The sequence below is a fragment of the Chrysochloris asiatica genome, unplaced genomic scaffold (assembly GCF_000296735.1).
Source record: "Chrysochloris asiatica unplaced genomic scaffold, ChrAsi1.0 scaffold00147, whole genome shotgun sequence".
Lineage (NCBI taxonomy): Eukaryota > Metazoa > Chordata > Mammalia > Afrosoricida > Chrysochloridae > Chrysochloris > Chrysochloris asiatica.
Window position 1 is genome coordinate 6,586,492 of NW_006408665.1, and position 13,639 is coordinate 6,600,130.

A 13,639-nucleotide genomic window follows, 5' to 3' on the forward strand; every position below is an offset into this window, starting at 1 on the left:
TTAATTGAGTGATAGTTTACATGGGAGAACATTCATCCTGTCATATTTCATTTCATTGCAATGATTACATCCCCTTCCTGCAACATCATTCAACAGCTTTTGCTTCCATTCCTTCTTTTTATTAGTAGTATTATTTTGTTTTGTTTTTGATGTACACGGAAGTAATCAGATATATATAACCTTTCAAACAAACAAAGGTTATACCCTGCAAGCCTGCTTGTGGCCCCATTAGAATGCAAGTTTCTTGAGAATACAAACTTTTGTCTTTTATTTCTTGAATGAAAAAATGAGAACATAAATAAAATAAATGTTGAAAGCCTGACTTTTTCCACTTATTAGGGTTATGAGAATATTAAGCAAGATATTCTATGTAACAACATATTTGATATTGCTTGAATAGGCATTTAATATGTCATTTATTTGTGTCCATTGTCTAATATATAGATCTATCAGTAGTTCTGTGACCCAGGAAACCATATGTTTATCCAGAATTATACCACCAATCATCTGTCAGTTCATCATACTGTGGTGGCTTTTATGTTTCTGCAAAGCTAAAAGCTATGTGACTAGTATTTTAAATGCTAGTAGGGTCTCTCATGGTGGACAAGTTTCAGGGGAGCTTCCAGACTAAGACTGATGAGGAAAAAGAAGATATGGACCACTTCTGATGGGTTAGCCACTGAAAACCTTCTGAATAGCAGCTGAACACTGATACAGTGGCTGGACATGAGCCCCTCAGGTTGGAAGGCACTCAAAATACAACTGAAGAAGAATTGACTCCTCAAAGTAGATTTAACCAAAATGATGTGCATTAAGTAAAGCTTTCAGGACCTTCCTTTGCAAATGGGGCACAACTCTAAATAAAAAGAAACAGTTGCAAATATGCATTAATAATCAGAACATGAAATGTATAAAGTAGGAATCTAGGAAAACTGGAAGTTGTCAGAAATGAAATGGAAAGCATAAAGGCAGATATTCTAGACATTAGTGAACAGAAATGGACTGGTATTGCCATTTTGAACTAGACAATATATGTTTTACTATGCTGGGAATGTCAAATTGAAAAGGAATGGTATCACATTCATTATCAAAAAGAACATTTTTAGATCTATCTTGAAGCACAATGCTATCTGTGATAGGATAATATCCTAAAAGGAAGACCAGTTAATACCACTATTATTCAAGTTTACTCACCAATCTCTGAAACCAGTGATGGTGAAATTGAAGAACTCTACCAATTTCTTCAGTATGAAATTAAATATGCAATCAAGATACATTACAGGTAATTGGAATACAAAAGTTGGAAACAAAGAATGATCTAGTTGGAAAATATGGTTTTGGTGATAGAAATGATGCTGGTGATCGATCATATGGCAGAATCTTATAATTCCAATGATTTATTCTTTGTAAATACTCTTTTCAACAACATAAATAGTGACTATACATTTGGATTTCACCAGATGGGATAAACAGGAATCAAATTGAATAGATCTGTGGATTGATGGTAGAGAGACTCAATATCATCAGCTAAAGCAAGGTGTGAAAAAGACAATCAGCTGCTCATATGTAAGTTTTGATTCAAGTTGAAGAATATTAAAACAAGTCCATGAGAGACAAAATATGAGCTTGAGTATATCCCACCTGAGTTTACTGATCACCTCAAGAACAGATTTAATTCTTTAGACACAAATGACCAAAATCCAGAAGAGATGCAGGATCAAGAACATCAAGAAGAAAGTGAAAGATCATTAAAAAGACAGACAAACAGAAAGAAAAGACAAAAATGGATATCGGAAGTGACTCTAAAACTTACTCTTGAAAGTAACGAAGCTAAAGCAACTAGAATAAATGATAAAGTAAAAAAGCTGAACAGAAAACATAATCTCTTATACGTTGAGCATGTTGTCAAGAAGGATCAGTTGCTGGAGAACATAATACTTGATAAACTGGTGGGCGAGCGAAAAAGAGAAAGATTCACAATAAGATGGATTGACACACTGTAGCAACAATGGGCTCAAACATGAGAGCAATTGAGAGGATGACGCCAGGACCGGCCCGTATTTCGTCCTGTTGTGCATAGGATCACTGTGCTGCTGGTTGATTGGGACTGTTGACCTTGTAGTTAACAGCCCAAAAAATAACCCACTATACTACCAGAGCTCCCATGTATGGCTATTATTCTTGTTAGGTGCTGTTGAGTCAATTCTGACTCATTGTAACCTATTCAAAATAGAAGGAACTACTAATCAGTCCTGTGATATCCTCACAATTGTTGCTATACTTGAGCACATTGCTGCTTCCACTGTGCTGATCCATCTCATTGGGGGTGGGGAGCCTTCCTCTTTTTCACTGACTCCACTTTACCAAGCATGATGTCCTTCTCCACAGACTGGTCTTGTCTGATAATATGTTTGAAGTACAAGAGTTAAAGTCTGGTCATCCTGGCTTCTAAAGAGCAATTTGGTCATACATCTTCCAACACAGATTGGTTTGTTCTTCTAAGCAGTCCATGGAACTTTGAATATTCTTCTCCAACACCATAATTCAAATGCATTGATACTTCTACTGCCTTCCTAATTCATTGTTCAATTTTGACACGCATATGAGGTTACTGAAAATACCATGGATTGTGTCAAGCACACCTTAGTCCTCAAACTGACATCTTTCCTCTTCAAAACTTTAAAGATGTTTTGAGCAGCAGATTTGCCGAATGCAATGCATAGCTTGATTTCTTGACTTGCTTCTATGAGTGTTGATAGTGAATCCAAGTAAATTTAAAGTCTTTGGCAACTTCAGTCTTTTCTCCATTTATATGGATGTTTATTGGTCTAGTGGTTTAGGATTTTTGTCTTCTTTACATTGAGGTGCCACCCATACTGAAGGTTGTGGTCTTTTATCTTCATCAGTAAGTATTGTGAGTCTTCTTGACTTTCAGAAAAAAAAGTTGTATCAACTGCATATGGTAGATTGTTAATAAGTCTTCCTTCAATCCTGATGCCACGTTTTTTGTCATATAATCCACCTTCTCAGATTATTTTCTCAGCATACAAATTGAATAAGTATGGTGCCAGAATACAACCCTGGTATATACCTTTCCTGATTCTAAACCATTCAGTGTCCCCTTTTTCTGTTCGAACAACTGCTTCTTGGTCTGTGTACAGTTTCTTCATGAGCACAATTAAGTGTTCCAGAATACCCATTCTCTGCAATTTTGCCTGTAGCTTGGTGTATGACTGTAGTCTTGGAAAATTATTATCAATGAATTTTTTCCCCATAAGTGTTTCGATTGGTGTAATAAATTATCTACCTAAAGATGTAGTATAAGCACTGAACTGCGAAGCACAAGGTTGGCTGTTCCAGCCCACCAACCACTCCTGGAAAAGATGAGACTTTTTCCTCCCACAAAGAGTTATGACCTCAGAAACCATCTACAGGGTCACTGTAATCCAGAACCAATTGGACAACACTTAGCACCAACATCTAAAGATATATCACACATGTGATTTTCCCTTAGAGCAAAATGTTTGCCTTACACCATTTAACAGAATACATTGAAACAAAACAAATAACACAAAAAAGCCATTCTCGTGTGTGTGTATTTGTTGTTGTTAAGTGCCACTGAATCATTTCAACTCAGAATAAACTTTTACAGCATTTCCAAGAAGCAGCTGGTAGTCATGAACTTCTGGCCTGTGGCTTGCAATCTAGTGCTTATCCTCAAGTGCCACACAAGTAAACACTAGTTTATTAGTATTAAATTTAATGGTAAGACAGGAGTATTTGAGATCAATTTGTCAGGATGGGGGGGAAAAAAGTGACTTCTGACTGATTTATCATCAACAGGAGTATTAGCAATCGTCTCATATCAATTTGTTCCCATAAAGATTTATAGCCTTGGAAACCCTGTACAGGGTTGCTATGAGTCAGAACAAACTCCACAGCACACTACCACCACCATCACCACCACCAGTATTAATTAGTGCTTAGTCATCCAAGCTCTGGATTCAGTATGCTACTCCTGCTAAGTGTTGTCTAGTCAGTTATTATTCATAGCAAGCCTACATAGGGTTTTCAAGGCTGTAAATCTCTGGGGGAGCAGAAAGCCTCATCTTTCTCCCATGGAGTGGCTGATGGATTTGAACTGATCTTGACTTTAGCAGCCTAGCATGTAATCCACTACACTATCAAGGCTCCTTGAATTCAGTATGTTGTTGTTATTAGGTGTCATCAAGTCTACCAACTCATAGCAACCTTACAATCATAGCCATGTCTGAGCCCACTGCTGCTGCCACTATGCCAATCCATCCCATTGGGAATCTTCCTCTTTTTCTCCGACTCTCCCCTTACCAAATATGATATCTTTCTCCAAGGACTGGCCCCTCCTGACAACATGTCTGAAATATGAGAAACAAAGTCTGGCAATATTAGCTTCCAAGGAGCATTCTGGCTGTACTTCCTCCTACACAAATTGGTTTGTTCTTTTGGCAGTCCATGACACTTTTAATATTCTCCTCAAACACCATAACTCAAATGTCTCATTTATTCTACAGTCTTTCTTATTCCCTGTCCAACTTTCACATGCATACGAGGTTATAGAAAACACCATGGCTTGGGTCCGGCTCACCTTAGTCCTCAAACTGACATCTTTGATCTTCAACACTTTAAAGAGGTCTTGTACAGCAGATTTGCCTAATGCAATACATAATATGGGAGATCCAGATAGAGCAAAAATCCATAGAGTTTTAACATAATGTCCATACTCCCAAAGAAATAGTTTGCAGGCCATACATACAAGGAACCTGCCTATCAACAAATTGGCTGCTGATAGCAGATATCATCATGAACATGGTTATATCATATCGGATCTCATCATGAAGGATGACTACATCATTAAACAACTGCTAGTACATCATCTACCACTTGTCTGCCAATTTGTTGTACTGCGGTGACTTGTGTGTTGTGATTCTGGAAGCTATGCCACTGGTATTTTAAATACCAACAAGGTCACCCATGTCACCATGGTGGACAGGTTTCAACTGAGCTTCCAGACTAAAAGGGAGTATGAAGAAGGAGACATGGACTACTTCTAAATATTCAATCACTGAAAACCTTATGGATTTTGAAACATAATGAAGAGTACCAAAATATTATCAGATATTGTGCTGGGAGATGAATTCCCCAGTTTGGAAGACACTCAAAATACAATTGGGGAAGAGCTGCCTCCTCAAAGTAGAAAAGACTGTGATGACAGGAATGGAGTAAAGCCTTCAGGATCTCTATTTGTTGATGGAGCACAACTCACAATGAAGAGAAACAGCTGTAAACATCATAATAGTCAAACCTCCAAATCTCTGAGACTCATGGACCTGCCAAGTAGACAACTTCAGCCATCACTTCTGATTTCTGGACTTATTTGAGCTATGATAGATAACCTTCTTGATTATATGAGAATACATTAATCACCACAAAGTTATTAATACTATTTTTGTATCTTAATTAATGTGCTGACTTCCAGTATCTACAGAAATTTTAGGAGTAGATACTAAAATGGCAGTATCATATAATTTTTACCCCTTTAAAACTTTAAAAAAGGAATCCTTTTGAATTTTCCTGGAAATACTCTTCTAAGCAGCCTGATGGCTTTATATAATTGCATCCTTTTTGTAGCGTAACATCAAAATTTAAGCTTTTAAGGAAGAAATATTATGTCAAAAAGTTAGGTCTCTCATAATAGTTTTAAATTATAAAAAAACTTAAAATATTATGTAATTTTGCATCACAGATATTAAAGTGAACTTATTTAGGTAATATTTATGGTTTAAAGCCATATATGTATACATACAGATTCAGATCCTGTGAAAAGTAAAAATTATAACACTCCAGTGTTGTTCTACAATCTAATATCTGAAAAACTCTGAGAATTTATCAGATACAAAAGGAGAAGTTTGCAAAATATTTATAAATAAGAAGGAGAAAGATTAGGTGTCTGTAAAGTACGTTCATATCAATGATTTACACATACAAAATAATTCCATTATTCTGTCAGCAAGCTATTTTCCATATGAAATGTGAATTTTCTTACAGAACTTATTAATTGGACTAATTTTAAGAAATTTACCATTTAGCTGGATGACACTGTAGGATAAATACTGGACTGTTAACCACAAGGTTAGCAGTTCAAACCCAATAGTCACCCTTGAATATCCTATACAGGATCGTTATGTGTTGGAATTTACTTGGTGGCACTTAATAATAACATTTAGTTAAGAAGATATACTATATGCATTAAAATATCTTATTCAAAGATAGCAAATAATACTAATTAAATATTAAATATAGAGTTCATTTTGATCAATAGTTTCTAACTTTGTGGCACAGAAGTATTTCTTAGGGCTTTGTTGTTGTTGTTGTTGTTGTTGTTGTTTTTAAATGAAGATTCCTAAATCCCATATCAGTTTGTGAACTTAGAAAATCTTGGCATTAAGGTCCGTAATTGAAAAAAAAAAAAATTAAAGTGATTCCAAGGTATAGCTATATATAAAAAACTATATGGAGTCCTGGTGTAGCACTGTGAGTTAATATACCAGACTGCAAAGCCATTTGAACTGCAAGGTCGGTGGTTCAAGTTCACCAGCTGCTCCTTGGAAACTCTACAGAGGGTTGCTATGGGTCGGAATTGACTCGATGGCACTTAACAACCACAACAAATATATCTATATATGCAAATCTATCTATATACATATCTATCTATCTTACTCCTGGTGTGTCGCTGTAGGATAAGCACTGGGCTGCTAACCGAAAGATCAGCTGTTCAATCCTCCAGCCACTCCTTAGAAACCCTATACAATGTTGCTATGAATCAGAACTGGCTTGATGGCACTTAACAACAATTGTTACATGACTTTAAACAGTCAATGTTCCATAAATATACATAGGTAAATGAGGACATTGTGGAAAGCTTCATGGAAGAGGTAGACTTAAGTTTGCATTTTGAAAGAAGCAAGGTGGTTTGAACAGGAGTAATCCATCTTGAGGCATCTCTGAAGAAAGGATGCCTAAAAGATGACAGGCAAGACCAAAATTTTTGCCTGAAGTCTGGAACTAAACAGTAGTTTAGCTTAACCAGTAAAAAATATCTGCATTGAGCATTATGTCCTTTCAAGAACTATCTGTTGTTTTAAGTGTTGTCAAGTTGGTTCTGACTCATAATAACCCTGTATAGGGTTTCCAAGGAGTGCTGGTGGGTTTGAAATGCCAACTTTGTGATTAGCAGTCTAGTGGTTATCTAACAGTGTGACACCAAGATCCAGGTGAGTTCAAACTGACAACAGCAACTTGAAAGATTAAATAGGATCTTGATGGGACAGTGAGTTTATGTTAATGAGGGAGGAACAACTCAGTATATTAAGGTTAGAATAGTCACACTATCTGAAGAATACAATCAATATCACCTAAACAGTACAGAATAAACTGTTGAATTGATGTATGTATTTGTTGTCCATATTCTCAACCACAACAGCAACAAAATTCTCTAAAAAATAAAAGATCACAGTCACTGAAAGCACTGTGGAACACAGTTCTACTCCAGGGTTTCCACGAGAACAAACGAACCCAATAGCAGCTGAATGCTTAATACTGAGTACAGCTGTGGAGATGAGACTAGGAATCGTGTGGACGTGATTAGCTAGTTTATAATAGAGTGAATGATTCCTAAAGGGGAGTGGTGGAAATAAACTGAAGAAGTAGATAAATGACAGCCTGAGAAGACAGGATATTGTACATGATCTTGTCAGCAGAAGTTGATGTTGTTGTTAAGTGCCATTGAGTCGGTTCCGACCCATAGCAACTCTTGTGGTTCATACTGACTGTGCAATCTAGTACATTAACCCACAGCACCACACTAGGACTCTGTTAGCAGGGAAGAGTTCAATAACTAATGGTTTTAATAATTAGACTATGCATATAAAGCAATTTTGAATGGAAGACTAGGGGCTAAAGACAAAGCCAACAATTTTATACTATTATAGTATAACAGATCTGAGGTGATAAGGGCATATGTAGAATGTTTCTTATGTGAATGTAAATAAGAAATGAGGCCATGATGAAGAAGGAAGAATTGACACTAAAGAGAATGCAACATTAAGACAGAATTAGTAAAATATTAGGGTAAGGGAAGGGGTGTGTAGTGAGAATTTCATGTCTGCATATCCAGAAGGAAACAATCAAATGTATTTACTAATTTTCAACTAGAACCTTATACACAAAGATCATTTTTTAAATAGTTTTACTGATGTAATTAATAAATCTCTTTAGTCAAGTTTGGCTGAATCTTTACCATATGGAAAATAGTATAGCTAGTAAATAATGTATCATTTCCAGAAACTCAAGCATAATTTATACTAAGAAATTTGGAAGACAGCTGCCTGGCCAAATGACAGGAAGAGATCCATATTTGAGCCCGTGACAAAGGAAGATGACCAAGCAGATGAGGAAATTATCATTAATATCACACACAAGTAAAATTGCGCTGAAGATAATTCATAAATGGTTGCATTAGCACATTGATGTGGAGCTGCCTGAAATCTAAGCTGAATTCCAAAGGGGATGTGAAACAAGGACTGTCATTACTATTGCCAGATGGATCTTGGCTGAAAGCAGAGAATACTTGAAATATGCTTATTTGTATTTTATTGTCTAAGCAAAGGCATTTGACTATCTGGATCAATACAAACTACGGATGTCAATGGGAAAAATGGAAATTCCAATGTTTCCAACCCATGTTTTACATCAACTTCAAATGCTGTGACTCATGTTTAATTTTTTAAATTATAAGGAAAGGTATAGCTCACAGTCTAGAAGAAGGGAAGGGTAAGAAGGAATTTTAACTAAACTTTGATCTCTCCTAGTGCTCCATTACCTGTGGTAAGGGAATGCAGTCCCGGGTTATCCAGTGCATGCATAAGATCACAGGAAGACATGGCAATGAGTGCTTTTCTTCCGAAAAGCCTGCAGCATACAGGCCGTGTCATCTCCAGCCCTGCAATGAGAAGATTAATGTAAATACAATCACATCACCCAGGCTGGGTAAGTACACCAAATGCAGGTGTCATTTTCAGAAGCATAGAAATGCTTTTGACTTCTCCTGTCTGCCCATTTGAATGCTTGTGAGTTATAAACATACACCAATTAGTTTGATGCTCACTAAATTGCCTTTATTTAAATATACCAAACCAAAGTTGTTGCTGTTGAGTTGATGCTAATTCCTAGCAGTCCTACAGGACAGAGTGGAACTGCTTCACAAGGTTTCTAGGCTATAAATCTTTATGGGGCAGACTGCCACATCTTTCTTGTACAGAGCTGCTGGCTGGGTTTAAACAACTCACCTTTTGTTTAGCAGCTGAGTGCTTAACCACTTAGTGCCTTACTCTTTTAAGTGCCATGAAGTCGGTTCTGTACCACAGCAACTCTGTATAGAGGTTCCTACTAGCAGTTGGTAGATTTGAACTGGCAACATTTTGGTTAGCAATGCAGTGCTTATCCTATAGTGCCATACTAGGGTGCCTTGTTGTTGTTGTTAAGTGCCATCGAGTTGGTTCTTACCGATAGTAAACCTGTATAGGGTTTCCAAGGAGCAGCTGGTGAGCTTGAATCACCCACCTTGCGATTCGAAACGACGTTGCAATCCAGCACATTAACCCACAGCACCATACCAGGATTCCAAGGTGACTTATAGCTTATTGGAAATGATCAGGTCAGGAAAAAGATCTAACGAATAGTTGCTCTGATTCCTGATGGTCTTTACTCAGAGCCAGGCCTTAGCTAAGCCATACCACACTGGGTCACTGTGAATCAGAACCAGTTCCAGGACACTTAAACAACATTTTGCCAAAATTCAAGGAGTTTAATTCTCATTAGTGTCTTTCCAGGAATAAAATTCAATCAAATGGAAAAGTTTGATTCTTTTTGGAAATACAATTTATTTATTTATTTATTTTTTGAGCCAAATGCCTATCATTTCTAAGGAATAATCGGCTCAAGTAGAAAAGACCAATTAAGACTAATAGTTAAGCAGGCCTCGAGCAGATGCACCAAATTAATGTATTCTAAAATGACATAGTAATCCTTTTTTCTTACAATTGCTCAGAGTCCTTCTGGATGTATCATGTGGCAAAATAATTTATTAAAAAGAAAATTTCATTAAAATTCATTTCTATTTTTTTAAAATTCTTTGGAGGTTTATACTAAAACACAGAAGTACAATGGTTGGAAAATCTAAGGTTGCTATGAGTCAGAACCAATTCCACAGTGCTTAAAAACAACTTTTGTAATTTCTTTGTAAGTTTTGTCTATAACAGTCCTTACTTATTTGTATTTCCATTAATATGGTTATATTGAACACGTTAGTTTTTTTACTTCTATCTTTTGTATTGAAATCCAAAAGAAACTTAATCAACAGAAGCCATACAATTAAATCTTAAAAATCATTTATGTTACCACTCATTGAACTTGAGAAATCTGTCTTTAATTAGGATTCCTTTGTGGTGCAAACTGTTAATATGCTCAGCTCCTAAGTGAATGGTTGGAGATTTCAGTCCACCCAGAGGTACCTCATAAGAAATGTTTGAAATCTACTTCCAGAAAATCAGACACTGAAAATCCTGTGGAACACAGTTCTACTGCAATACACATGGGGGAGCCATGTGATAAACTTAATTTGACGGTAACTGATGGTGTTTGTTGTTGTTAAGTGCCATCGAGTCGGTACAGACTCATAGTGACCTTATGTACAACAGAATGAAACACTGCCCAACCCTGGGCCAACCTCACTATTGTTGCCACGCTTGAGCCCATTGATGCCACCACTTTGTCAATCCATCTTGCTGGTGGTCTTCCTTTTTTTCTCTGACCCTCTACCTTACCAAACATGATACCCTTCTCCAGAGACTGGTCCCTCCTGATAATAGTACATAGTATGAGAGATGAACTTTGGCCATCCTGGCCTCCAGGGAGCACTCTGGCTGCACTGCTTCCAACACAGGTTCTTTTGGCAACCCAGGGTACATTCAATATTCAATATTCTCCTCCAACACCATAATTCAAAAGCATCAGTTCTTCTACGATCTTCCTTATTCACTGTCCATCTTTTGCATACATATGAGGTTATTGAAAATACCATGGCTTGGGTCAGGCACACCTTAGTCCTCAAGCTGACATCTCTGCTCTTCAGCACTTTATAAAGGTCTTGTGCAGCAGATTTGCCTAATGTAATACATTGTTTGAAACCCTGTACAGGGTCACTATGTGTCGGAACTGACTCCATGGAACACCACCACCATATCTGACAATGTTTTTGTGCTATTCATAAGGTTTTCAGTGACTTAATATTCAGAAGTAGTTCATCATTCCTTCTTCCTAGTCTGTCTTCATCTGAAAGCTCATCTGAAACCTCTCCACCATAGTTGACCCGCTGGTATTTAAAATATCAGTGGCATAACTTCCAGAATCACAGCAACTCACAAGCTACCACAGTAGGACAAATGACAGACGAGTGGTGGGTTAGTGGTGGTAGAGCTTTAATAAGCCTAAAAAAACTATTAAGTAAGAACATTATTCATTAACTTTACTTTTTTTCTCATCGGATGTAGTATATGTGTGCTTCTGTATCTCCTCTACTAAATCACAAGGGCTGAATTTATCTTTTAAGTTCTAGGAAATGATGAGAATGAGTCAAAGCAAATATACAATATCCCTTTCATGCACCCATGCATATTATTGCAATATGTTCTCTGTAATGTTAACTAGGAGTCCTGGTTAATGCACTGAACGCAAAGTTAGTTTGAACCACAAGGTCAGCGGTTCAAGCTCACCAGCTACTCCTCAGAAGCCCTATGTAGGGTCGCTATGGGTTGGAACCAACTTGATACCACTTACCAAACAACAAAAACAATGGCAACTAGGATATCGACATATATTAAATTCACTGTTTGTTTGTTTTTAACAGCTGCTCTGACATTCAAGTGTCTGGGAGATCAGTGGCCTGTGTACTGCCGGGTGATACGTGAGAAGAACCTATGTCAGGACATGCGGTGGTATCAGCGCTGCTGTGAGACATGCAGGGACTTCTATGCCCAGAAGCTGCAGCAGAAGAGTTGACCCCAGGCAGAATGACTGGCTTACAGCTCTTTGCAGTTACATTATTTATAAGCTCACATATAAGCATGTTTTTTTCAGACCAAATGTTATCAGATTGCATATAATTTAATCAAATTAATTTATTTTTGCCAGGTGCCAAACATCAATATGTTGTTTGTTTTGGTCACGCAACATCTTGATTTACCCTACATGAATTCATAAAGAATTTCATTTGAATAAATTGGACCAATTTATTGGAATAAGTTGAAAACAGAAAAGAAAAAACCCCGCAAGATTATTAGACTTCCAAAATATTTCTTTTTTTCAAGTTAGTGCTATCTCTAAGGTGCTATTCTCTCCTTGCAAATACTATTGAGTTACCCAGAATGTATACTAATTTAGATTAATAGTTTAGTAATATATGGAGAGAATATTTGTGTGTGTGTGTGTGTCCTGATGCAGAACTAGCCCATTTTCTGTAATCTGTGGAATATAAGTAACCTCATACTGTTGAAAAGTTTACCAGAAAAGTGTATTGTGAATTTGGTTCATATATAGAAACATCAATAGGAAAAATTATACTGTAACTATGTCCTTATTTTAATAATGGAAAAGAAAAGTCAAAATAGAGTCTGATCATGTTCATGAACATGTACTTGAACACAAGTATTGTAACAATGAAACACTGTAAAGATTTACACTGAATCACCATTGCACTGTTGATATAGTGTAGAGAAACCATTTAGAAATGGTAACATCTTACAAAAATATGTATTATTTTAACATATTGTCATTAGATTTTAGCTTTAAAAAATGATGTTTTTTTTAACAAAAGACATTGATCCATCCATTTCCTTGTATCTTTTTGCAGGGTTTTGAAAGAGTATAGTATTTAGCCTCACAAATGATTAAGAGAATGTTTAATAAATATTTTGCAGCCTTTTTTTCCTTAGAACACAGCAAGACAAAAAACATGAAACTGTAGTAATTTCACTGTGTTTATTCCTTTTTAAAATTAAGAAGGTTTTACAATTCTGTGAAATGTTAAAAATTCAGCTTAAAATTTTTCTTGTGAGAAAATATTTTACATGAGTCACATGATTTCTTAGATTTTTCAATAAAATACATGAAACTTACTATTGGGAGACAATTGTTCTTGGGCTCTGAAATTCCTACATGGTTTATGTACATCAGCACAATCTGCTTTTGTTTTGGATTATCTTTTAGAAAAGATCAGCCATGTTCAGTGTGTTGCAGCCATAAACTTTAGGCTGTCTTTTAAAGGTGTCGGGGGTCCAATGTCGGGGTCCCGCCTCAACAAAGGAGTGCCTCGATGAAGGTTTTAACGTGAGTGGGAGATCTGGTAGGCGAAAGAAATAGATTAAACACAAAGAAGACAGACACACAAGTTTGATGCAGGTCTGGAAAGGCAAGAGAGAAAGAAACACTCTAAGACCAGAGTGGATGCAAGCTGACAGGCAAGCTAGCATACTGGACTAGCTGAGCC

General features: G+C 36.6%; 1 protein-coding gene across 1 annotated transcript in view; it reads left to right on the forward strand.

Moving 5' to 3' along the window:
- Positions 1 to 13,178, forward strand: part of ADAMTS19 (ADAM metallopeptidase with thrombospondin type 1 motif, 19) — a 394,617-nt gene extending 381,439 nt beyond the window's left edge. The window contains exons 22-23 of the mRNA XM_006870690.1: positions 8,907 to 9,084; positions 12,002 to 13,178. Of these exons, the coding sequence (XP_006870752.1) occupies positions 8,907 to 9,084; positions 12,002 to 12,153 (330 nt within the window). The 3' untranslated portion in view covers positions 12,154 to 13,178. The remainder of the gene's footprint in view (positions 1 to 8,906; positions 9,085 to 12,001) is intronic.
- The last annotated feature ends 461 nt before the right edge of the window (positions 13,179 to 13,639 follow it).